Raw genomic sequence first — 26,432 nt, 5'->3', positions numbered from 1 at the left:
CACAGAGTTTCCAAGGAGCGCCTGGCAGATTCGAAGTGCTGACCCTTTGGTTAGCAGCCATAGCACTTAACCACTACGCCACCAGGGTTTCCAGTTGGTAGCACAAGAAGGTGTAAATTAATTCTATTTTGATCACATTGAGTTCTGAGTGTCTATTGAAAATCCCAGGGGTGGGGAGGGGGCTGTCAAATAAGAACACAAAGAGCAGGACATGGCTACTTAGGTCCATTCATGTAACAAAAATATACTAAGCAGCTGGCTGGGTAGCCTAGGCACTAGCAATACAAATGTGTTTAGGGTATCTTCCTGTAGTTGGGAGTTAAGGATGAAAGTATCCAGAATTAAAGTGGGTCTGAAGTGGCTCAGGTTTATACTGGAAGCATCGTTGCTATTTTCCACACCACAACCATTCACTTGATTTCTTCTTATTTTTATGTAAACTGCCCTTTTGATGAGCCTGTCTCATTTTTTTCTACTTCCAGATGTCAGATAGGGTTGACTGGTTACAAAGCCAAAATGGAGTATGCAAAGTTGATATTTTTTCACCTGAAGATGGCCAATCCCAGGACTGGAGAATGGTAAGGGTCAACCTCCTTATTAAAAAAAAAAAAAAAAAAAAAAACAAAGCCCATTGCCGTCAGGTCAATTGTGACTCATAGTGACCCTATGGGACAGAGTGGAACTTCTCCATAGAGTTTCCAAGGAGTGCCTGGTGGATTCGAACTGCTGACCTTTTGGTTAGCAGCTGTAGTTCTTAATTGCTGCAGTTTCCTTTATAAATACTACCCCCAAAAAAAACCCAGTACCATCAAGTCGATTCCGACTCATAGCAACTCTATAAGACAGAGTAGAACTGCCCATTAGAGTCTCCAAGGAGCGCCTAGGTTAGGAAAATGTAGGGTACTTTGAAAGTAGCCTTATTCTCTTCACCACCACTACTCCCTCTTGTTTCAGAAGATGGGATTCTTGAGGGGAAAATGAACTCCTGTAGTACCCAAAATTTCCATCAATGCAAAAAAAAAATTCCATATTTTGAAAAAAAATCCTGTCATATGGTATTTAATATGAGACATATGCCATAGCTAATAAAAATATTACAGCAATAAAATCTTATTTAATTCTCAAACAGATAAGGATTAGAAATAAATGTCTCCAAGGTTCATAGAAAATAATTCCTGAAATGTAAGATACTTAAAAACCTCAGAAAATAAACTTTTATCTAAGTAGCATCGTTTCTGCCTTCATCATTCAATAAACACTTATTAAATACTTACTTTGTATCAGCCACCATATCAGTCAGAATCCAGTCAGGAGATGAAAACCACAGCAATAATTTAATACAAAAAAAAAAAAAAGTTGTTTACTAGTAAAATGCAGTTAACCACTAAAAGTGATAAAAGAGGACTTTTAAGAGTTCCAGAAGTAGGAAATTCAGAAAACAATTTCTAGAATGAAGAAAAGTAGATAAGGAAAGAACCGAGAACTCGGAAGAACTCCCTCCTCCCCCAACTAAGCTACTGAGATGAGCCCTGCCAGACCAATCCACTTGCTATTATGGTGGAAAACACTCATACACACACACACACACACACACACACACAAACACACACAACCAGAACCAGGAAGAGAAACTGTGACCTCGCAGTGTCCCTCCTGTGCCCTCTATTGACCAAAAAAAAAAAAAAAAAATGGCCGAAGAGAAATGTTTATAGGGTCCAGCTCCAGTGTCGCAAAGCAGGACAAAGAAGAGTGAATTTGGAGTGGAGAGACAGTAAACTGATAACTGGCACAGACAATGCTGGATCTAAGCGTCAGAAATATAAAAATAAATGAGAGAATTTTCTCTCTTAAGGGTCTCATTGTTGTTGCTGTTAGGCGATGTTGAGTCGGTTTCACTCAGCAACTCTATGTACAACAGAATGAAACACTGCCCAGTCCTGTGCCATCCTCACAATCTTTATGCTTGAGCCCATTGTTACAGCCAGTGTATCAATCCACCTTGTTGAGGGTCTTCCTCTTTTCTGCTGACCCTGTACTCTGTCAAGCATGATGTCCTTCTCCAGCAACCGATCCCTCCTGACAACATGTCCAAAGTATGTAAGACGCAGTCTCACCATTCTTGCTTCTAAGGAGTATCCCGGCTGTACTTCTTCCAAGACAGATTTGTTTGTTCTTTTGGCAGTCCATGGTATATTCAATATTCTTCGCCAACACCGCAATTCAAAGATGTCAACTCTTCTTCGATCTTTGTTATTCATTGTCCAGCTTTCACATGCATATGACGTGATTGAAAATACCATGGCTTGGGTCAGGCACACCTTAGTCTTCAAGGTGACATCTTTGCTTTTCAACACTTTAAAGAGGTCCTTTGCAGCAGATTTACCCAATGCAATGCATCATTTGATTTCTTGACTGCTGCTTCCATGGGTGTTGATTGCGGATCCAAGTAAAATGAAATCCTTGACAACTTCAAACTTTTCTCCATTTATCATGATGTTGCTTATTGGTTCGGTTGTGAGGATTTTTGTTTTCTTTATGTTGAGGTGCAATCCGTACTGAAGGCTGTGGTCTTTGGTCTTCATCAGTAAGTACTTCAAGTCCTCTTCACTTTCAGTAAGCAAGGTTGTGTCATCTGCATAATGCAGGTTGTTAATGACTCTTCCTCCAATCCTTATGCCCAGTTCTTCTTCCTATAGTCCAGCTTCTCGAATTATTTGCTCAGCATACAGATTAAATAGGTATGGTGAAAGACTACAACCCTGACACACAACTTTCATGACTTTAAAACACACAGTATCCTCTTGTTCTGTTAAAACGACTGCCTGTTGGCATGAGCATGAGCGCAATTAAGTCTTCTGGAGTTCTCATTATCAACATTATCCATAATGTGTTATGATCAGCACAGTTGAATGCCTTTGCATAGTCAGTAAGACACAACATCCATCTTAGTTATCTAGTGATGCTATAACAGAAATACCACAAGTGGATGGCTTTAACAAACAGAAATTTACTCTCTCACAGTCCAGGAAGCTAGAAGTCTGAATTCAGGGCACCACCTCCTGAGAAGTGCCTTCTCTCTCTGTTGGTTCTGGGAGAAGGTCCTTGTCATCAATCTTTCCCTGGTCTAGGAGCTTCTCAGTGCAGGGACCCAGAGTCCAAAGGATGTGATCCACTCCTGATGCTTCTTTCTTGTTTACATGAGGTCACCGCTCTCTGCTTACTTCTCTCTCCTTTTATCTTTTTTAAAATAAAAGGTGATGCGGGCCACACCCCAGGGAAACTCTCCTTCCGTATTATCAGGGCTATGACCTGAGTAAGGGTGCTGCATCCTACCCTCTTCTTTAACATAACCTAATCTCACCTCATTAACCACAGGCTGAGATTAGGATTTATAACACACAGGAAAATTACATCAGATCACAAAATGGAGGAGAACCAGACAATACTGGGAATCATGGCCTAACCAAGTCGACACATATTTTTGAGGGACACGATTCAATCCATAACAAATCTTTCTAGTATTCTTTAAGGATCCCATAGTTGAATGGAATCACTATTGTAATCTTCATCCTTAGTATTAACATTTATCAAACACTTATTTGTGTGTAATGTTACCTGATTCATCATCTTCTATTTGTCCAAAACCTAGTCTGGTCTATTTATTAATAGAAGTATGGAAACATGCCTATTTGCAGATGGTGTGCCTATCTGTAAATAGCTAGGTAGTAATAAGGAATAAACTAAAAAAAACTCAGTTATCAAAAATTACCAAGACTCCCATATGGATACAAAATAATACGTTAAAGATTTTATGTAACTCTTTAAAAAGGAAATTGGTGAAATGTTGCCAGTTCAATGGAACAAACAAACAAACAAAAACCCAGGTCCATTTATAGATAACCGAACCAAACCAAACCTGTTGCCATCTAGTTGATTCCGACTCATAGCAGCCCTATAGGACAAGGTAGAGCTGCTTCACAGGGTTTCCAAGGAGCGCCTGGTGGAGATAGAAACACTGAAATAAGTGTAAAAATGTAGGTAAAGCTAACCTTTTCCACGTGGGAGAGGAAGTCAGTTGAACTTAGTCTGAGCAGAATTTACATAGACAATTCTTTTGTAGTGCTATGTTATCCACAGCTTATACAGTTGTAAAATAGCTCCAAGAAAACTAGAATCAGATAATGTGGAAGAGTATGATAGAGACAATGAATAGTTTTCCACTGAAGCACAATGTTTTCCCTACGGTAGCTATTATTCAAATTAGGAGAACCTTTTAAGGGAATTCTGAAACAAGCACTCTGGCCTTTAACCTGGGCATGGTAACAACCAGCTTAAATGGCCTTGCAGAAGACTAGGACAACTGCTTTTCTCTTCTTTCCCAGCCATCAAAACACAGCAGTGTATACCAGATGTGCAAAGCACTGATTTTAGAGTCAGAATTGAATTTGAATAGCCCCCTTTACTAGCTATGAGATGCTAACAAGAGTATTCAACTTCTCTAAGCTTCAGTTTTCTCACCTGTAAAACTGCAAAAAGCTAAATTCAGCATAATACCTACCCTACCGGTAAGTGTAAGGATTAAATTAAATAATGTGTGTAAAGCATTTATCACAGTTCCTGGCAACACATGGTAAGCGTGTAACAAATGTTGTTGTTGTGGTGTGCCATCAAGTTGATTCCGACTCATATTGACCCTGTAGGACAAAGTGGAACTTCCCCATAGGGTTTCCTAAGCTGAAATCTTTATGGGAACAGATAGCCAGGTCTTTTCTGTCACAGAGCTGCTGGTGGGTTCGAACTGCCAACCTTTTGGTCTGCAACTGCTTAACCTTTGAGCCACCAGGGCTCCTATTTAACAAATAGTACCTAGTAACTATATGGTGGCCGTGAGTCAGAATCGACTCGACGGCACTGGGTTTTGGTTACGTAGTAACTGGAGCCCTGGTGGCTTAGCCCTTAGCTGCTAACTGAAAGGTCAGTAGTTTGAAACCAGCACCCACCCCCTGGAAGCCCTATGGGGCAGTTCTACTCTGTCCTATAGAGTTGCTACAGGGTCGCTATAAGTCAGAATCAAATCAATGGCCATGGGTTTGGTTTTTTTTGTTTACCTAGTGATGGAGTCCCTAAAGAGCTCTGGTGGCACAATGGTTAAGCTGAAAAGTTGGTGGTTCAAACCCACTCAGTGGCTCCTCAGTAGAAAGACTAAGTGATCTGCTCCCATAAAGATTACAGCCTAGGAAACCCTATGGGGCAGTTCTACTTGGCCCTGTAGGATCCCTATGAGTTGGAATCGACTCAACGGCACCCAACCGCAACACAATTGGAGTCCCTGGGTGGTGTGAAGAGTTAAAATACTCTGCTGCTAACCAAGGTTGGTGGTTCAAGTCCACCTAGAGGCACCTTGCAAGAAGGCCTGGCAATCTACTTCTTAAAAATCAGCCACTGAAAACTTCATGGAGCACAGTTCTACTGTGGCACCCGTGAGGTCACCATGAGTTGGCAGTAACTCCACGGCAATTGGTTTTTGTTTGTTTGTTTTTTACCTGGTAACTATTACACTCGATAATAAAGTACTAAATTATTCTTTAAAGATGGGCAATACTTGTGGTCGTTTCCAGGTAGACAAACTTCTGTAATTATAACAATACTTAACATTTGATAACAAATGGGACACTTTTACATGTATTATCTGATTTTATCCTGTATTCAAGGGAAGAGTTTTTTTCCCATACATAGACTACAACCTATACGCATGGAAATATGTGCATGTCTTTATCCTTTCTCATGCCCATCAAACTATCTGTATTAATGCAGATCTGCGTTAATATAAATTGTACATAAATATTAACTCCTCAGTTCTAAATCAGATTATTAATTTAAGTGATGTGAAATAGTCCCTTGGAAGCCATTAGCATATCAAGATTGTCCTCATTGTAGTCTGGCAAAGTGATTAACTATGCCCACCACTTCCTGAATTTTTTAATTTTCCTAAAACTATACTTGTAATAAGAGACCTAAATAAAATAAAAACAGATAAGCCATAGAAAATAGCAATATTAATACAGGAAAAATTTACCAATTCAGTTCAAATGCTAACTCTTCTATATAACTGATGACTGTCAGATCTTAAGGGTACAGATTGTTAGACATAATGTAGTATTGTGACCAAAAGAATGGGCTCTGGAGGTTGGACTGCCTAGGCTGGAATCAAGGATTACATGTATAGCCTCACTTAAGTAACTAAGTTATCTTCTCTGTTCTTCAGTTTTCTCCCCTGTAAAAAGAGGATAATGAGTAGTCGTCTTAAGACACTTGCAATAGTGCCTGATACATGACAAGCAGTCAATAAATGTTGGTTGTTTTATTATGACGATGAAGCAGTTAAGGCCTAAAAGGAGTGACAATTTTTGTAACTGATCTTTGAGGTTGTGCCAAATATCACATAGCTTTACTTTGTTATAGTCAGGTGAATTTTTGTCTGTTTTTAAGGAAGTCCCAACTGATCCCGTCAGAGTGCTCAGCTGGCTCAGAAAAGACCTGGAAAAAAGTACAGCAGAGTTCCAAGATGCTAAGTTCAAGCCTGGAGAGTCATCATTTGGTAGGGAAATTGCCGACTCAGGAGACCCACGCAAGAGTTTCTGTGTAGACTATTACAACACCACCACCAAGGGCCATCCAGGGAGAATGCATTTTGAAATGACTCATAAAGAGACCCCTCCCCAGGGCTCCACTGGTAATGACCGTTCAGTAGATGAAGTTTCCTTCTATGCTAACCGCCTCACAAATCTAGTCATAGCCATGGCCCGCAAGGAGATCAATGAGAAGATCGATGGCTCTGAAAACAAATGTGTTCATCAATCATTGTACATGGGTAATGAACCCAAACCCAATAAAAGCCTAAGTAAGGTGGCATCAGATCTGGTAAATGAGACTGTCACTGCATGTTCAAATAATTATGTTTCAGACAAGGCCCCTGGCTCTGGAGACAAAGCTTTAGAATCATCACGGAGTCCCCCAAATGTGAAATATAAGAGCACTTTGAAGATCAAGGAGAGCACCAAGGAAAGCAAGAATCCAGATGACAAGCCTGCTTCTAGAAAGTCTTTCTTCTATAAGGAAGTGTTTGAATCTCGTAATGCAGGTGATGCCAAAGAGAGTGGAAGGTCTTTACCTGGGGAGAGAAAGATGTTCAGAGGGCCAGAAAGGCCTGATGATTTTACAGCTTCTGTTAGTCAAGGGATCATGACCTATGCTAACAGTGTGGTATCTGATATGATGGTCTCCATCATGAAGACACTGAGGATCCAGGTGAAGGACACAACCATTGCCACCATCCTGCTGAAGAAGGTACTGATCAGACATGCAAAAGAGGTGGTCTCAGATCTCATTGACTCCTTCATGAGGAACCTCCACAATGTTACAGGGACCCTCATGACTGATACAGACTTTGTCTCAGCTGTAAAAAGAAGTCTCTTCTCTCATGGAAGCCAGAAGGCCACAGATATCATGGATGCCATGATGGGCAAGCTATACACTGTGATGTTTGCCAAGAAAGTGCCCGAAAATGTCAGGAAATCCAAGGACAAGGCTGAGAGTTATTCCCTTGTCTCCATGAAAGGAATGGGTGACCCTAAACACCGAAATGTAAACTTTGCAACAATGAAATCTGAAGCTAAATTCAGGGAAAAAATGTACTGCCCTTCACCCAAACCAGAGAAGTCTTGTGTTGAAACACTGGGTGAACACATTATCAAACAGGGACTGACCTTGTGGCATAAAAATCAACAGAAAGACTGTAAATCTCCAGGTTTCCAACATGCAACATTTGAAGCTCCCAACAAACAGTATCAGCCTCCACCAGACATTCCTGCTGAATATACTCAGGAGACTTACAACAGTCCCCCCATGCATCACCCAGAGAAATTTGAGAACTTTATGTATGATTCAGATTCTTGGGCCAAGGACCTGATCGTGTCTGCCCTACTTCTGATCCAATACCATCTGGCCCAGGGAGGAAGAATGGATGCACAGAGCTTCCTCGAAGCTGCTACCAACACCAACTTGCCTGCCACCAAGTCCCCTGCGGTTTTTGATGAGTCTGCCCTGAAGACTCCTCATTTTGTGAGAGGTGACCAAGAAGCAGCAGAAAAGAAAGATTTAATGAGTGTGTTCTTCAACTTTATCCGGAATTTACTTAGTGAAACCATTTTCAAGAGTGACCATAGCTCTGAACCCAAAGAGCCAGAACATCCAGCCAAGGGAGATATCAACCAGTGTGAAAGACCTATAACCCCTTCTCCCACCAAAGTATGTGATGGTGAGGAGGCTGGAGGTGCCTTTGCTGGGCTGACCAAGATGGTTACTAACCAGCTGGATGGCAACATGAATGGGCAGATGGTAGAGCAGTTAATGGATTCAGTGATGAAGTTGTGTCTCATTATTGCCAAGTCCTGTGATTCTCCCTTGGCAGAGCTGGGAGACGATAAGTCTGGGGATGCAAGCAGACCAACTTCAGCCTTCCCAGACAATTTATATGAGTGTCTACCTGTCAAAGGCACAGGGACGGCAGAGGCTCTCCTGCAGAATGCTTATCAAGCTATCCATAAGGAACTGAGAGGTATATCAGGACACCCCCCTGAAGGTTGTGCGGCCCCAAAAGTGGTTGTCAGCAATCAGAACCTAACTGATACTGTTCAGAACAAGCAACTTCAAGCCGTCCTTCAATGGGTAGCAGCCTCTGAGCTTAACGTCCCTATTTTGTACTTCGCTGGTGATGATGAAGGCATCCAGGAGAAGGTAAGGGAGAAAAGTCAGAGAAATTTGGAAAGCTTTATTAAAGGTTAATTAGGGTTTTAGGTTCTGTTACCTTTATGAATGAAAAGAGAGACCCAGGAAAAGTAGAATGGGGACAGTAAGAATTTGAGGGTCATGCCTCTTGGCAGAGATAATACAGCCAAATTAGATTTGCTCAGTAAGAGGTATATCAAAAGGGAAAAAGAGGCGTAGATTTAATTTTTCTCTGTTGTTTGCATTCATTGGTGAGAACACACAAATGAGGAAGCTCTGAAAGTCTTGGTGAAAGGATTAGATCAGAGCCTGGGCAACAGACTGGGTTTTGACTAGGACAACATGGCCCAAAATGAGACAGTGCTGCTGGGAAGCATCCTGGGATATGTTGGGAGGAGAAGTGCAGGGCATAGGGTCTAGATTTATGATCTTTTCAAATCTGTCATTACTGTCTCAGTTAGTTGTCTAGGAAGTGTTGGGGATTTGAAGGGATTTAATAAATAATACCCCTCTTCCCCCACCTTGGAAACCCTGGTGGCATAGTAGTTAAGTGCTACAGCTGCTAACCAAAGGGTCGGCAGTTTGAATCCACCAGGCGCTCCTTGGAAACTCTATGGGGCAGTTTTACTCTGTCCTATAGGGTCACTATGAGTCAGAATCGACTCAACGGCACTGGGTTTGGTTTTTTTGGTTTTCCCCCACCTCAAGTTCTGATTCTATCAAGAAGTAAGGTAGATGGAAAATCAATCTGTCACTGTTATTACTGATAAAGGTAAATATGCCTTCTAATTTCTCTCTGCTTAGACCTTGGAACCCCTCATTGAAGGGCAAGTTTGAGTTTGGAGGGCATGTACACTTCTCAAGTTGCTGCCTCACACTCTAGTGCAAAACCAAAAACCAAACCCGTTTGGTTTAGCTGTAATCTTTATGGAAGAGCACTGGTGGGACAATGGTTATGCATGTGGCTGCTAACTGAAAGGTCCATGGTTCAAACCCACCAGCTGCTCTGCAGGAGAAAGATGTGGCAATCAGCTTCTGTGAAGATTACAGCCTTGGAAACCTTATGGAATAGTTCTACTCTGTCCCGTAGGGTCTCTTTACAAAAGCAGATTGTTCAATCTTTCTCTTGCAGAGTGGCTGATGAGTTCTGCCCTTTTGCTTAGCACCTGAGCGTTTAACCACTCTGCCACCAAGGCTCCCTATACCATAGTGCAGGGAAGTTAAAAAAAAAGAGAGAGAGAGAGAGACCATCGCTATCTTCATAAAGCACACACACACACACACACACACACACACACGCCAACTTAGGGCTTTTTTATTATCTTCTTTTAGTTCGGAGTCCCTGGGTGGTGCAAACAGTTAACACACTTGGCTGCTAACCAAAAGTTTGGAGGTCCAAGTCCACCCAGGGGTACCTTAAAAGAAAGGCCTGGTGATCTACTTCCAAAAATCAGCCATTGGAAACTCTGGGTCACAGTTCTACTCTGACACACATAGGGTCACCACGAGTCAGTATTAACTCACAGCAACTGTTTTTCTCTATTGAGAGAAGTGGAACAATGGCTGTTACCAGTTAAGTAGTACTGGTAGGCTCAAAATGCTGGGATTACTTAGAAAAATCCATCATCATATAAACCAGAGGATGAAGGAAGAGGGTTTCTCTGTTTAATAAGCAGTATTAGTAACCCTTGTAACTGGCCTATCCTCTGGTAGCTGGGAAGACGCAGGATTTTATAGCATCCAGATGAGATTACAACAAACCTGTGATCTATATAGAGTCCTGCTACTCAAAGTGCTGTCTGCGGACTAACAGGATTGGTATAACTTGGAGATTCTAGAAATGCAAAACTTCAGGCTCCACTCCAGACTGACTAAATCAGAATCTTCATTTTACTGAGATCTCCAGGTGATTCCCCCAACGTATCTGTCAGTTTGTCATACTGTGGGGGTCTGCGTGTTGCTGTGATGCTGGAAGCTACACCACCAGTATTCAGATACCAGCAGGGTCACCCATGGAGGACAGGTTTCAGCTGAGCTTCCAGACTAAAACAGACTAGGAAGAAGGGCCAGGCAGTCTATTTCTGAAAAGTATTAGCAAATGAATACCAGTGGAATATTGTGTGATATAGTGCTAGAAGATGAGCCCCCCAGGTTAGAAGGAACTCAAAAGATGACTGGGGAAGAGCTGCCTCCTCAAAGTAGAGTCAACCTTAATGACGTGGATGGAATAAAGCTTACGAGACCTTCAGCTGCTGATGTGGCATGACTCAAAATGAGAAGAAACAGCTGCAAACATCCATTAGTAATCAGAATTTGGAATGTATGAAGTATGAATCTAGGAAAATTGGAAATTGTCAAAAATGAAATGGAACCCATAAACATCGATATCCTCGGTATTAGTGAACTGAAATGGACTGGTATTGGCCATTTTGAATGTGACAATCATATAGTCGACTACACTGGGAATGACAACTCAGAGGAATGGTGTTACATTCATCGTCAAAAGAACATTTCGAGATCTATCCTGAAGTGCAATGCTGTCAGTGAGAGGATAATATCCATACTTCTACAAGGAAGACCAGTTAATACGACTATTATTCAAATATACGCACCAACCACTAGGGTCAAAGATGAAGAAACAGAAGATTTTTATCAGCTGCTGCAGTCTGAAATTGATCAAACATGCAATCAAGATGCATTGATAATTACTGGTGATTGGAATGAGAAAGTTGGAAACAAAAAAGAAGGATAAGTAGTTGGAAAATATGGCCTTGGTGATAGAAACAATGCTGGAGATCGAATGATAGATTTTTGCAAGACCAACGACTTCTTCATTGCAAATACCTTCTTTCACCAACATAAACAGTGACTATACACATAGACCTTGCCAGATGGAACACACAGAAATCAAAATGACTACATCTGTAGAAAGAGATGATGGAAAAGCTCAATATCATCAGTCAGAAAAGGCCAGGGGCCGACTGTGGAACAGACCATCAATTGCTCGTATGCAAGTTCAAGCTGAAACTGAAGAAAATCAGAGCAAGTTCACGAGAGCCAAAATATGACCTTGAGTATATCCCACTTGAATATAGAGACCATCTGAAGAATAGATTTGACACATTGAACACTGGTGACCGAAGACCAGACGAGTTGTGGAATGACATCAAGAACATCATACACAAGAAAGCAAGAGGTCATTGAAAAGAAAGGAAAGAAAGAAAAGACCAAGATGGATGTCGGAGGAGACTCTGAAACTCGCTCTCGAACATCGAGCAGCTAAAGCAAAAGGAAGAACTGATGAAGTAAAAGAACTGAACAGAAGATTTCAAAGGGCCTCTCGAGAAGACAAAGTGAAGTATTATAATGACATGTGCAAAGAGCTGGAAATGGAAAGCCAACAGGGAAGAACACGTTTGGTGTTTCTTAAGCTGAAAGAACTGAAGAAAAAATTCAAGCCTTTAGTTGCAATAGCGGATTCTATGGGGAAAATATTAAATGACGCAGGAAGCATCAAAAGAAGATGAAAGGAATACACAGAGTCATTAAACCAAAAATAATTCATGGATCTTCAACCATTTCAAGAGGTGGCATATGATCAGGAACCGACAGTACTGAAAGAAGAAGTCCAAGCTGCTCTGAAGGCATTGGTGAAAAACAAGGCTCCAGGAATTGACGGAATATCAATTGAGATGTTTCAACAAACAGATGCAGCGCTGGAGGTGCTCACTTGTCTATGCCAAGAAATATGGAAGACAGCTTCCTGGCCAACTGACTGGAAGAGATCCATATTTATGGTTCTTCCCAAGAAAGGTGATCCAACCAAATGTGGAAATTATAGAACAATATCATTAATATTGCACACAAGCAAAATTTTGCTAAAGATCACTCAAAAACGGCTGCAGCAGCATATCGACAGGGAACTGCCAGAAATTCAGGCTGATTTCAGAAAAGAACGTGGAACCAGGGATATCATTGCTGATGTCAGATGGATCCTGGCTGAAAGCAGAGAATACCAGAAGGATGTTTACCTGTGTTTTATTGACTATGCAAAGGCATTCGACTGTGTCGATCGTAACAAATTATGGGTAACATTGTGAAGAATGGGAATTTCAGAACACTTAATTGTGCTCATGAGGAACCTTTACATAGATCGAGAGGCAGTTGTTCAGACAGAACAAGGAGATACTGATTGGTTTAAAGTCAGGAAAGGTGTGGGTCAGGGTTGTATTCTTTTACCATACCTATTCAGTCTGTATGCTGAGCAAATAATACGAGAAGCTGGACTATACGAAGAAGAACAGGGCATCAGGATTGGAGGAAGACTGATTGACAACCTGTGTTATGCAGATGACACAACCTTGCTTGCTGAAAGTGAAGAGGACTTGAAGCACTTACTAATGAAGATCTAAGACCACAGCCTTCAGTATGGATTGCACCTCAACATAAAGAAAACAAAAATCCCCACAACTGGGCCAAGGAGCAACATCATGATAAACGGAGAAAAGACTGAAGTTGTCAAGGATTTCATTTTACTTGGATCCACAATCAACAGCCATGGAAGTGGCAGTCAGGAAATCAAAAGATGCATTGCATTGGGTAAATCTGCTGCAAAGGACCTCTTTAAAGTGTCGAAGAGCAAAGATGTCACCTTGAACACTAAGGTGTGCCTGACCCAGACTGTGGTATTTTCATTCCCGTCATATGCATGTGAAAGCTGGACAATGAATAAGGAGAAGAAGAATTGATGACTTTGAATTGTGGTGTTAATGAAGAATATACCATGGACTGCCGGAAGGAGGAATAAATCTGTCTAGGAAGAAGTACAACCAGAATGCTCCTTAGAAGCAAGGATGGCGAGACTGTGTCTTACATACTTTGGACATGTTGTCAGGAGGGATCAGTCCTGGAGAAGGACATCATGCTTGGCAGAGTATAGGGTCAGCAGAAAAGAGGAAGGCCCTCAACGAGGTGGATTGACAGTGGCTGCAACAGTGGGCTCAAGCATAACAACAATTGCAAGGATGACACAGGACCGGGCAGTTTTTCGTTCTGTTGTGCATAGGGTCGCTATGAGTCGGAACCAACTCGACGGCACCTAAGAACAACAACAACAACCAGGTGATTCATGTGCGCATTCAGATTTGGGGTAGAGGACAAAACATAAAATTCAAGTCCCAGCTATATCCCCAAGGATTCTTTGAAAGCTCTCTCTCCTTACAGTTTTTCTGATCTATAAAACAAACTGCTATTTTGGAACATAGCCATTAGAAGAAAAAAAAAAAAAAATTAGCAGAGGGGCTATATATTCTGCCAAAAACTTTAGACTGATGAAAAAAATCTAAAAATAGGCCTTCATGTGTATACAGTATGTGGAAAAGGTTTTTGGTCTGTGACCATATTTTAAGTCAAACTACTCATACATAACAGACAGTATATTTTGGTTTGGGGTTATTTTGCATTTGAATGTCTGCAGTGTATTTATCTAAAATGGGGACAAAAGGCTTGCAGTCCCCTTCCATATAAACATGCACACAGACATACACTCTAAAGATAAAAACAATTATCTATTTTATTTAAAAAAAAAAAAGTGGAAAAAGAAACAGCACATTCAAGTGTCAACTACTTACAATTAAATATAATAGTGTGTTTTTAAGAACAATTAGATGAGGTTTACACCAAAGAAGCTACCTAAGAAGGATTTGAGACTTGTTTTGACAGGAGATTTAATTAACGCAGACATATATTATGCTGATGTGGTGACTAAACACAGTGACATTGGGATGCCTGTGAGCCCAAGTCATTTAAATCATTTTTTTAAATTGGTAATACGTGCACCTGGTTCAAAATCCAAAGGCATGAAAGCATATGCAGTGAAAATTAGGGGCTTATACATATCCCATATCTCAGTGCCCTCCCTGGAGAAAACCATTTGATTAATTTTTTGCATCTTCCCAAAACTATTTCTGCATGTGCAAGGAAATACTCACGTATGTATATCTTTTTAAAGTGTTATTAGCACGATACGCATCCTGCTCTGCAGTATATAGAGCTGCCACATTCTTTTTAATGGCTGTATATTACTTTACAGACAAACAAACTTCCCTGCACTACAGTATAAGTGTTTTATGGAAACCCTGGTGATGTAGTCGTTAAGGGCTACGGCTGCTAACCAAGAGGTTGGCGGTTTGAATCCGCCAGGCGCTCCTTGGAAACTATATGAGGTGGTTCTACTCTGTCCTATTGGGTCACTATGTGTCAGAATTGACTTGATGGCAGTGGATTTTATTTAGATACTCTCCTATTTATGGACATCTCAGGTTTCAGTATATCACCGCTATAAGCAATACTGCAATGAATATCCATGAAGAGACATCATTTTTCACAGATTCAAATATATCTATAGGTGCTAAACACCTAGAAAAGGAATGCAAGACCACAGAGAAGGCACGCTTGTCTATGTGATATATGTTCCTAAATTTCCTGCCATAGAACTTGTACCAATTTACACACTTATTAAAACAATGCATTGCTGTTGTCATTAGCTGCTATAGAGCCAGCTCTGACTCATGGCAACCCCACGTAGAACAGAACAAAACATTGGCTGTGTCTCTACGTCCTGCGCTCTCAGTCCATTCTTGTGTATATTTTGCGCGCCTTGCAGTCTAGGGGGCTCATCTTCCAGCACTATACTGGACGATATTCTGTTATGATCCATAGGTTTTTTTTTTAATAATTTTTATTGTGCTTTAAGTGAAAGTTTACAAATCAAGTCAGTCTCTCACACAAAAACCCATATACACCTTGCTACACACTCCCAATTACTCTCCCCCTAGTGAGTCAGCCCACTCTCTCCCTCCACACTCTGTTTTCATGTCCGTTTCACCAGCTTCTAATCCCCTCCACCCTCACATCTCCTCTCCAGGCAGGAGATGCCAACATAGTCTCAAGTGTCCACCTGATCTAAGAAGCTCACTCCTCACCAGCATCCCTCTCCAACCCACTGTCCAGTCCAATCCATGTCTGAAGAGTTGGCTTCAGGAGTGGTTTCTGTCCTGGGCCAACAGAAGGTCTGGGGGCCATGACCACCGGGGTCCTTCCAGTCTCAGACCATTAAGTCTGGTCTTATGAGATTTGGGGTCTGCATCCCACTTTTTTTTTTTTTTTTCCTCTCCTGCTCCCTCAGGGGTTCTCTGTTGTGTTCCCTGTCAGGGCAGTCATTGGTTGTAGCCGGGCACCATCTAGTTCTTCTGTTCTCAGGCTGATGTAGTCTCTGGTTCATGTGGCCCTTTCTGTCTCTTGGGCTCGTAATTACCTTGCATCCTTGGTGTTCTTTATTCTCCTTTGCTCCAGGTGGGTTGAGACCAATTGATTCATCTTAGATGGCTGTTTGCTAGCGTTTAAGACCCCAGACGCCACTCTTCAAAGTGGAATGCAGAATGTTTTCTTATAGATTTTATTATGCCAATTGACTTAAATGTCCCCTGAAGCCATGGTCCCCAGACCCCTGCCCCTGCTACGCTGGACTTCGAAGCATTCAGTTTATTCAGGAAACTCCTTTGCTTTTGGTTTAGTCCCATTGTGCTGACCTCCCCTGTATTGTGTGCTGTCTTTCCCTTCACCTAAAGTAGTTCTTATCTACAATCTAATTAATGAATACCCCTCTCCCACCCCCCCTCCCTCCCCCCTCTCGTAACTTAACCACAAAAGAATGTTTTCTTCTCAGTTTAAACTATTTCTCAAGTTCTTATAATAGTGGTCTTATACTATATTTATTCGTATTTTATCTTCTTGGGGGCTACTGTAAATGGTATTGATTTGGTGATTTCCTCTTTGATGTTCTTTTTGTTGGTGTAGAGGAATCCAACTGATTTTTGTATCTTTATCTTGTATCCTGATACTCTACTGAACTCTTCTATTAGTTTCAGTAGTTTTCTTAAAGATTCCTTAGGGTTTTCTGTGTATAAGATCAAGTCATCTGCAAATAAAGATACTTTTATTTCTTCCTTGCCAATCTGGATGCCTTCTATTTCTTTGTCTAGCCTAATTGCTCTGGCCAGGACCTTCAACACAATGTTGAATAAGAGCGGTGATAAAGGGCATCCTTGTCTGGTCCCCGTTCTCAAGGGAAATGCTTTCAGGCTCTCTCCAATTAGGATGATGTTGGCTGTTGGCTTTGTATAAAAAATGCCCTTTATTATGTTGAGGAATTTTCCTTCTATTCCTATTTTGCTGAGAGTTTTTATCATAAATTTGTGTTGAACTTTGTCAAATGCCTTTTCTGCATCAATTGATAAAATCATGGGATTCTTTTGTTTTATTTATATGATGGATTACATGAGTTGTTTTTCTAATGTTGAACCATCCCTGCATATGTGGTATGAATCCCATTTGGTCATGGTGAATTATTTTTTTGACATGTTGTTGAATTCTATTGGCTAGAATTTTGTTGAGGATTTTTGCATCTAAGTTCATGAGGGATATTGTTTTGTAATTTTCTTTTTTTGTGGTGTCTTTTCCTCGTTTTGGTATCAGGGATATGGTGGCTTCATAGAATGACTTTCGGAATATTACATCCTTTTCTCTGCTCTGAAATACCTTTAGTAGTAGTGGTGTTAACTCTTCTCTGAAAGTTTGGTAGAACTCTGCCGTGAAGCCATCTGGGCCAGGGCTTTTTTTTTTCCCCCTTGGGAGTTTTTTGATTACCTTTTCAATCTCTTCCATTGTTATGAGTTTGTTTAGTTGTTCTACCTCTGTGTTAGTGTAGGTAGGTAGTGTGTTTCTAGAAATTCATCCATTTCTTCTAGGTTTTCAAATTAGTTAGAGTACAATTTTTCATAGTAGTCTGATATGATTCTTTTAATTTCAGTTGAGTCTGTTGTGATATTGCCCATCTCATTTCTTATTTGGGTTATTTGCTTCCTCTCCTGTTTTTGTCAGTTTGGCCAACAATGGTTTATCAATTTTGTTAACTTTTCCAAACAACCAGCTTTTGGTCTTGCTAACTCTTTCAATTATTTTTCTGTTTTCCATTTCATTTAATTCTGCTCTAATTTTTATTATTTGCCTTCTTCTGGTGCCTGAGGGTTTCTTTTGTTGCTCTCTTTCTATTCGTTCAAGTTGTAGGGATAATTTTTTATTTTGGGCCTTTCTTCTTTTTGGATGTGTGCATTTATTGATATAAATTGACCTCTGAGCACCACTTTCGCTGTGTCCCAAAGGTTCTGATAGAAAGTGTTTCATTCTCATTGGATTCTATGAATTTCTTTATTCCATCTTCAATGTCTTCTATAACCCAGTCATTTTTGAGCAGGGTATTGTTCAGTTTCCAAGTGTTTGATTTCTTTTCCTTGCTTTTCCTGTTATTGATTTCCACTTTTATGGCCTTATGGTCAGGGAAGGTGCTTTGTAATATTTCCATGTTTTGGATTCTGCTAAGGCTTGCTTTATGACCTAATATGTGGTATATTCTGGAGAATATTCCATGTGCACTAGAAAAGAAAGTATACTTTGCTCCCGTTGGGTGGAGTGTTCTGTATATGTCTATGAGGTCAAGTTGGTTGATTTTGGCATTTAGATCTTCTGTGTCTTTATTGAACTTCTTTCTGGATGTTGTGTTCTTCACTGAAAGTGGTGTGTTGAAGTCTCCTTCTATTATTGTGGAGCTTGCTATCTCAATTTTCAATGCCGTTTAAGTTTTTTTTGTGTTATCTTTCAGCCCTGTCATTGGGTGCATAAATATTTAATATGGTTATATCCTCCTGGTATATTGTCCCTTTAATCATTATGTAGTGTCCTTCCTTGTCCTTTGTGGTGGATTTAACTTTACAGTCTATTTTGTCAGAAATTAATATTGCCACTCTTGCTCTTTTTTGATTGCTGTTTGCTTGATACATTTTTTCCATCCTTTGAGTTTTAGTTTGTGTCTCTAAGTCTAAGGTGTGTCTCCTGTAGGCAGCATATAGATGGATTGTGTTTTTTTTTTATCCATTCTGCCACTCTCTGTCTATTGATATATTTAGTCTATTTACATTCAGCATAATTGCGGATAGGTATGAGTTTAGTGATGTCATTTTGATGTCTTTTTTTGTGTGTCGTTGACAGTTTCTTTTTCCCACTTAATTTTTTGTGCTGAGTAGTTTGTCTTTACATATTGTCTTTTCCTTTTATTTGTTGTTGTTGATTTTGTTTCTGCTGAGTCTCTATTTTTTTCTTGTATTTTATTTTGTTGAGTAGGATTGTTAGTCTCCTTTGTGGTTACCTTAGTATTTACCCCATGTTTCTAAGTTTAAACCTAATTTTTATTTCTTTATATTGCCCTGTCTCCCCCTCCATATGAAAGATCTATGACTACTTTTCTTAGTCCTTCTTTATTGTTTTAATGTTGTCTTCTTTTATATAACAACATTGCTGTTTTCCTGTTTTGAGTTTTTTTTTTTTTTTATCTTGATTTATTTTTATGATTTCCCAATCTGGGTTGACATCTGATTGCTTTGTCCAGTGTTCTTGTCTTGAGTTGATACCTGATATTTTTTATTTTCTAACCAAAGAACTCCCTTTAGTATTTCTTGTAATTTTGGCTTGGCTTTTACGAATTCCCTAAACTTGTGTTTGTCTGGATATGTTCTAATTTCACCTTCATATTTGAGAGAGAGTTTTGCTGGATTTATGATTCCTGGCTGGCAATTTTTTTCCTTCAATGCTTTATGTAAAGTCATTCCATTCCCTTCTTGCCTGCAGGGTTTCTGCTGAGTAGTCTGAGCTTATTCTTATTGACTCTCCTTTGTAGGTGACTTTTCGTTTATCCCTAGGGGCTCTTAAAATTCTGTCCTTATCTTTGGTTTTGGCAAGTTTGATTATAATATGTCTTGGTGAATTTCTTTTAAGATCTACCTTACGTGGAGTTTGATGAGCATCTTGGATAGATATCTTCTCACTTTTTATGATAATCAGGGAAGTTTTCTGCCAACAAATCTTCAACAATTCTACCTGTATTTTCTGTTACCCCTCCCTCTTCTGGTACTCCAATCACTTGTAGGTTATTTTTCTTGATAGAGTCCCACATGAGTCTTAGGGTTTTTCATTTTTTCAAACTGTTTTATTTGATTTTTCTTCAAATATATTGGTGCCAAGTCCTTTATCTTCAGTCTCACCAATTCTGCCTTCCACTTGCTCAATTCTGCTCTTCTGACCTTCTACTGAGTTGTCTAATTCTGTAATTTTATTGTTAATCTTCTGAATTTCTGGTTGCTGTCTCTCTATGTTTTCTTGCAGCTTATTGAATTTTTCATTAGGTTCTGGAATAACCTTTTTAATTTCCTCCAGTGTTTTATCTGTGTGTTCCTTGGCTTGTTGTGTGTGTTGCTTGATCTCCTTCCTAATCTCTTTCCTGATGTCTTAAAGAGTTCTGTATATTAATCTTTTGTATTCTGCATCTGGTAATTCCACGAAGGCACCTTCATCCAGAAGGTCCCTTGATTCTTTATTTTGAGAGATTGTTGAAGCTATCATGTTCTGCTTCTTTATGTGATTTGATATTAACTGTTGTCTTTGAGGCATCTATAAGTTATTGTATTAGTTTATTTTGTGTTTGCTTACTGTATCCTAACTTCTTGCTTTGTTTTGTTCTGATATGCCCAAATAGGTTGCTTGAATGAGCTAGCTTGATTATTTTTGCCTTCAAAGCTCTGACGTCATTCTGATTTCCAGTCCTTTGTATGTGACCTAGTTACCAGCACCTTCCCAAAATTTTTATAATCTTTTTTTTAACCCTTATAGTTCCGAAGCTTCATAAAGAGGTGCTTTGGTATGTGGCCTTTTTTCATTTGCTTTATGAAGGGAGGATCTATTTAATCTAAACAACTTTTGTCTTCAGTTCCGGTCTACATTTTCTTTGTGCTATTTCTCTGATAATATCGCCTTCTGAATTGTGTGTTAATCAAATATATGTCCTCCTGGAATGAACCTGTATTTTATTTTAATCGTTCTTTTTCTGTTTTTTATCTCTTTATCTTTTTGTTTTACTTATGAGAAAAATTACTTGCCTTTTTCTTCCAAACCCTCTATTGGATTTTTTTTTTCTTTGAGCTATCATGATTTTAATTTTCAGTAACTCATGTTCTCTAGGTTTTTTTTTCTGATAATACTATAAATCCTGTTTTATTTTGATATTTTCTTCTGTTACCTGCATTGCCTCTGTTTCTTCCAACTTTTCATTTTTTAGTTTCATACTTTTTTTTTAATGTATGGTGATTCTTAGTTATTGTTCATATTTAAGAATGAGGTACAAAAAGCTATTAGGAAAAGCCATATGGAGAGTGGGGTTTATTGATTGGTAGGATACTCTGTATGGTGATTGAGGCCAACAAGCTGCCTTTTTCATAAGAGAATCCCCAAGTATCACTTTTACCTAGGTTCTTTCAGTCCTACCTAAGTGGTGCACACCTGGCTGACATTCCATTATTCTGGGAGCAGGGTAAGTCAGGGAACTAGAGGGTTCCCCTGCTCAGTATGCACACTCTCACTAGAACCCCCCCCTTCCTTCTCCGTGTCTCTCCTGCCTATCGCGCCTAGGTTCCAAGTCTAGAGCCTCTCAGTTTCCATTTCTACCAAGAATAAAGCCTCATTCATCTGGATGAGGAGAAGAGTTGGGTGGAGGCCATTTGGCTCTGCAGAATGAGAGCAAACCAAGATTCTAATCCTCCTTTATACCAACCTTTAAGTCAAGCTCCCCCCATATGCCCCCCTCCTTTTTCAGCCCATGTGCTACCTCCACCTTCTCCAGGACCCAGTACCTCTAAGGCCTAGATCTTTCCAGAACTGTGTAAGATGAATCAGCTCCCTTCTGTCGTTATCCCTCTCTGTGGACACTTACATTGCAGTATCCTCTGCTAAATCAGTTATTGCTTCTCCATCCATTTCCCAGCTTTCATAAATCAATGCATGCAGGAATATTTTTTTATTTTATACTGCCATTTTAATGTGGTTTCATCAGGGAGATCAGTCAGTGTATTTTGAGTATACCTAAAAGTCTCAAATATCAACATTTTATTGATGCATTCATTTATTTGTATGCTGCCTCAATTTAAAAAGGTTTGAGGTAAATAAAGATGCGTAAGACATGTCTTCACATTTATCCAGTGGCATGACTCAAAGATTCCCAACCCCTTCTTTGAACAAAGAAGGGAGAAATGCTGATTGCATCATTCTTCACTGAAATTTAAACGAGTTCTAAAACTCCAGAGGAAAGAGCAAGGAAGCAGCTAGCATAGGAATAGGAGAAGGCCAGCTTCCCATTCATCTCTCTCAAAGTTCAGTTTAAGACTTGCTCCTCCAAAACAAGGCATGACAGTTATGTAGCAACATTTTCTATGACTCCCTTAGAACTTATCTCTAGTCCAAGCTATGTCATGCCATTCATCTGTGTCTCATCCACAAAACAGATTTCATAGGCTTTCATCATCTCCACACATTGCAAGGATAATGTGTAAAAGTTCTCTGATAATAAAAAAAAAAAAATTTTTTTAAAGATACTGTATATATGCTAGTTATCATCCAAGCCCATCATGGCTAGGTGGACATAAGCACATGATGGAGGTGTGTCAGAGACATCTATGGAGGGTAGAAGAAACTAGAGGAGATGATGATCTAGCCGGATGGTGCTAAAAATTATTTCATGCACTAATACATCTGGTAACCCAGTACTGGCTGTGGTGTTGATGTCATGTATTTCCTCCTTTTTTTTTTTTTAACACCTTATAGTTTATACCTGATGTTCATTATATCCATTTATACCCAAATAAAGATGGTAAAGATAGAAGGAGTAACACACTGAGATTCTCCCTAGGCTCCCTAGGAAAACTGCAGAGAGCTGCAACCTTTCACATATTGAAAATTTTGGGGAATGGGATAGGTTAATAACATAACACTGGGATAGGTTATAGGTTAGTAGTAAATACTAAGTGAGGTATGGTAAATAAACTGTGCTCCTTAGCAAACCGCCTCAAGATTGGTCAGTTGGGGAATCCTCAGAAAAGAATCAAAGCTCACATTTCTGATTCTTGCACCTGAGATTCACTTTTCTCTTAGGCATTTCTCATGAACTTTTGACAGGTATTGTTACCAATGGTAGACTAACAATCCTTCTTTCAATTTTTCCTAGTAGTTTTGGGTTTACCTGTTCTTATTGGTCTTATCTGTGCTATGCAGAATTGAGGGAAGAGTGGTGAACCAGGGCTTTGAACCAGTTTGTTCTGGTTCAGACCCCTGCTGAGAATTTGCATTTCTAACGCTTTCCCAGGAAATTATATGTAAGAATCACCTGAGGATCTTGTTAAATTGTAGATTCTGATTCAGTATATTTGGCTGGAAATGCAAATTGCCAGCAGGGAATGTGTTAGAAATGCAAATTTTCAGCAGGGATTCAAACCGGAATGAACCAGTCTGAAGCCCTGTGGTGTGAGAAAGGAACACACCTAAGACCACGTTAGAGGTGAGGCAGAGATAATTTGTGAGAGTAGAAGAAAAACTCTGAGTTTCAGGCACCCATCTCCTCACATGAAGAGTATCTCTCCATTGCTAAACTTAAAAGTTTAACTTAGAGGTTTGGGATTTAATATTTTAAAATAGCCAATAGGTTTCCCTACCTGTAGTGACCCAATCCAAACCCATTGCCGTCGAGTCCAGTCCAACTCATAGCAACCCTATAGGACAGGGTGGAACTGCCCCATAGAGTTTCCACGGAGTGCCTGGTGGATTTGAACTGCCGACGCTTTGGTTAAGCAGCTCTAGCACTTAGCCACTACGCCACCAGGGTTTCCCCTATAGTGACAGAAGTTGGAAAAAAAGAGAGAATCATCGTGGTAATTTGGCTCACATTGTTTAGCTCCCTTGTCCCCAACTTTGGATTTCCAATAGAGAGCTTCTTTCCCTGGCTTCTAGCCACTCCCATGTGGCAGAGGTTGTTCTTTCCCTAGTACACAGCAGTACCTACAGGCATGTCTAGACGCTTTGAAGTCCATTCCCAAGAGAGCTAGACCTAGAGAAACTGGAGTTTCCTCTACCTTCCAGTGCCCATCTTCCCAATCTTGGCTGCCTCAATAAGATAGCCTTACCAGCATCCCATACAGCCGACCTAACATCTATTCAATGTCCTGTCATTACAGCTTTAGTTGAATACTTAGCTATACTATGGAGACATTGCCAATTTTCAAACAATATGGTTACATTAAAACATAATTATGAAGACAAACAGACAATAAGCCAACATCTCGTAGTATTTTGATATTACTCTAATGATATTATTTCTTCTTAGGTAGAACAATAAATTTGGAAAAAAAGAAAACTGGTCTGAATATGTACTAACCCTCAGACTTGGTCTGTATAGAAATATCATGATACATTTGGAAACGGCACAGGTGTGCAGACATGCACACAGCTTCTTGCATGGAAATTTCCCCTTCTAAAGCTCCTGATATTTGACCTGTTTGTTTGCCCTTTGACTCTTATAAAAATTCAGGAGCAGAATGCACAAAATAAAAATCTGGTTTCCTGAGATAGCTTGTTGCCCTTAGGATCCCAGATGAATGGTAATGTACTATGTTCACATTAGAATGGCTACTTTGGTTAATTTTTTTTCATTACTCTATGCATAGACGAAAACACTGCTGGTATAGTGGTTAAGAGCTGTGGCTGCTAACTAAAAGGTCATCAGTTTGAATCCACCAGGTGCTCCTTGGAAACCCTGTGGGGCAGTTCTACTCTGTCCTATAGGGCTGCTATGAGTTGGAACTGACTTGACAGCAATGGGTTTTTTGGGTTTTATGCATGGAAAGAACAGAACATAGGGTTCAGAGACCTGGGTGTGGATTTGGCTCTGCTAATTACCAGCAGTGTTCTACTGACAAGTCTCTTCACCTTTTTGGGTGACATTTTCAAGGACATTGTATTAACCTCTGAGGTGTCTTCTGGGCTTCTCTAGTCTATGGGAGTATGGAAGGCAACATCTACTTTTTCCACTGAATATTTTCTCTCTTGCCCTTGTTGGTCACAGGACAATGGTAGAAGCTGTTTTATGAGATCAGGGTGAGTTTAGTACTCTAGAATTCTTAGAAAGCAAGAACACCATTGGCCATACACCCACTGGAAGTAGAGCATTATAGGGAAAAATCATTGGAAGATTTTGGTCTTAATGAGAAATCATATTCTCCGCATCATGGACAGGTGGGTGTTAACATCTTTTCTTTAAAATAAGGGTGATATTGCCAACTTTCTTGTGTCCCCATCAGAGTCCCCCCGATGCAGTTCTCCAGAGTCTACCTGACCTCTTTGTTCTAACCTTGGCAGGCTCTTCATGGCCAGCTGTGGGATGCTCAGCCCCTCCACTGCTGTTTTCTTTCCTCTCCACAGCTACTTCAGCTCTCGGCTACCGCTGTGGACAAAGGACGCAGCGTGGGTGAGGTTCTGCAGTCGGTGCTGCGCTATGAGAAGGAGCGACAGCTGGACGAGGCAGTGGGAAATGTGACGCGGCTACAGCTGCTGGACTGGCTGATGGTGAACCTGTAACTGGTGCCACCCACTGCGTCACCTTTCCTAGCAGTGAGCCCAGCTTCTCTCTTCATATCCTCAGAGCCCTAACGTTATCTTCATACCACTCACATGAAAGACATGTCATCTTATGCTAGTCACTGGATTTTGCAGATTTTCCTGTCCATGCGAGCAAGGACATAAAATTAAAAAAATTACAATTAAAGGGGTCAAGGTGTTTGGTTTCCTTAAGATTTACCTTAGATTTTTTTTAAGATTTACCCTATTGTCCAATGAGACAATAAGGTAAAGAAATCTCAGGACGGAAAATATGATCAAATGGAGAGCATAGGTGAAATAGTGCTGGACTGAGAAGCCAAGATCATTCAGCCTGTTCCCCGTGTCCATCTGTGCCACAGTCTACAGCTCCCCTCCTTTAAAGTATTCTCTCAGAATAAGAAGCCACAATTTATCAATAATTCATTTCAGCCTTTTACAACCATGAAAATCAGAAAACGCTTATAATATCGAACCTAAATCATTCTCACTATGACGTCAAGGATGTGGCTTCTTGTCCTATGTCTGTGTAGCTGCAGAACTACTGTCCACCTCCCACTTTATCCATGGTTTAAGATAGCTGGTGTCAAAGTAAAAACATCCAGAAGACCTGAATTCTATTGCCAGTGCTGTGCCTTTCTAGCTATAGGACCTTGGACAAGTCGCCTGATACACCCCCTGCTCTGACTTAACATCCCTATCACCTCACCTAAGAAGGTTTCCATTCTCATCCAGAACTTTCTGTGGAATTTTGTTTTCTTGACCTTTTCTTTTTTGTTTTTTTCACTTCTGGAAACTTTCTACTTCTTTGGCTTTCAATTTTCCTCTTACTTTTCTGGATGCCTTTGCAGGAAGGAGTCTACTCAACTTCTGTCAACCCCTCGCATATATGTCTTTCCCAGGACTTTCCCTTAATCCTTTGCTAGTCTTATTCTGCTTCATCTTCCCTGGGGATCTCAAATGAACCCATAGCTACAGTTACCTAGTGTCTCCCGTGGTAGAATTTATTCAGCCACTAAAATGAAAAATATAAAGACTGGTACATTTTCCATGTTATTTATGAC

General features: G+C 40.2%; 1 protein-coding gene across 1 annotated transcript; it reads left to right on the top strand.

Moving 5' to 3' along the window:
* The first annotated feature begins 482 nt into the window (after positions 1-482).
* Positions 483-25,350, top strand: AKAP3 (A-kinase anchoring protein 3). The gene is made up of 3 exons (XM_049881485.1): positions 483-578; positions 6,490-8,796; positions 25,195-25,350. The coding sequence occupies exons 1-3, from the start codon at positions 483-485 to the stop codon at positions 25,348-25,350; spliced, it is 2,559 nt and encodes an 852-aa protein (XP_049737442.1).
* Positions 25,351-26,432: the final 1,082 nt, after the last annotated feature.

Source organism: Elephas maximus, chromosome 4, assembly GCF_024166365.1.
Source record: "Elephas maximus indicus isolate mEleMax1 chromosome 4, mEleMax1 primary haplotype, whole genome shotgun sequence".
Classification (NCBI taxonomy): domain Eukaryota; kingdom Metazoa; phylum Chordata; class Mammalia; order Proboscidea; family Elephantidae; genus Elephas; species Elephas maximus.
This window is presented reverse-complemented; position numbering and strand designations above follow the sequence as displayed.

Coding starts and splice junctions, on each gene's coding strand:
- AKAP3 (XM_049881485.1), top strand. CDS start 483: ATGTCAGATAGGGTTGACTGGTTACAAAGCCAAAATGGAGTATGCAAA. Junction 579..6,489: donor AATCCCAGGACTGGAGAATG/GTAAGGGTCAAC, acceptor TCTGTTTTTAAG/GAAGTCCCAACTGATCCCGT. Junction 8,797..25,194: donor ATGAAGGCATCCAGGAGAAG/GTAAGGGAGAAA, acceptor TCCTCTCCACAG/CTACTTCAGCTCTCGGCTAC.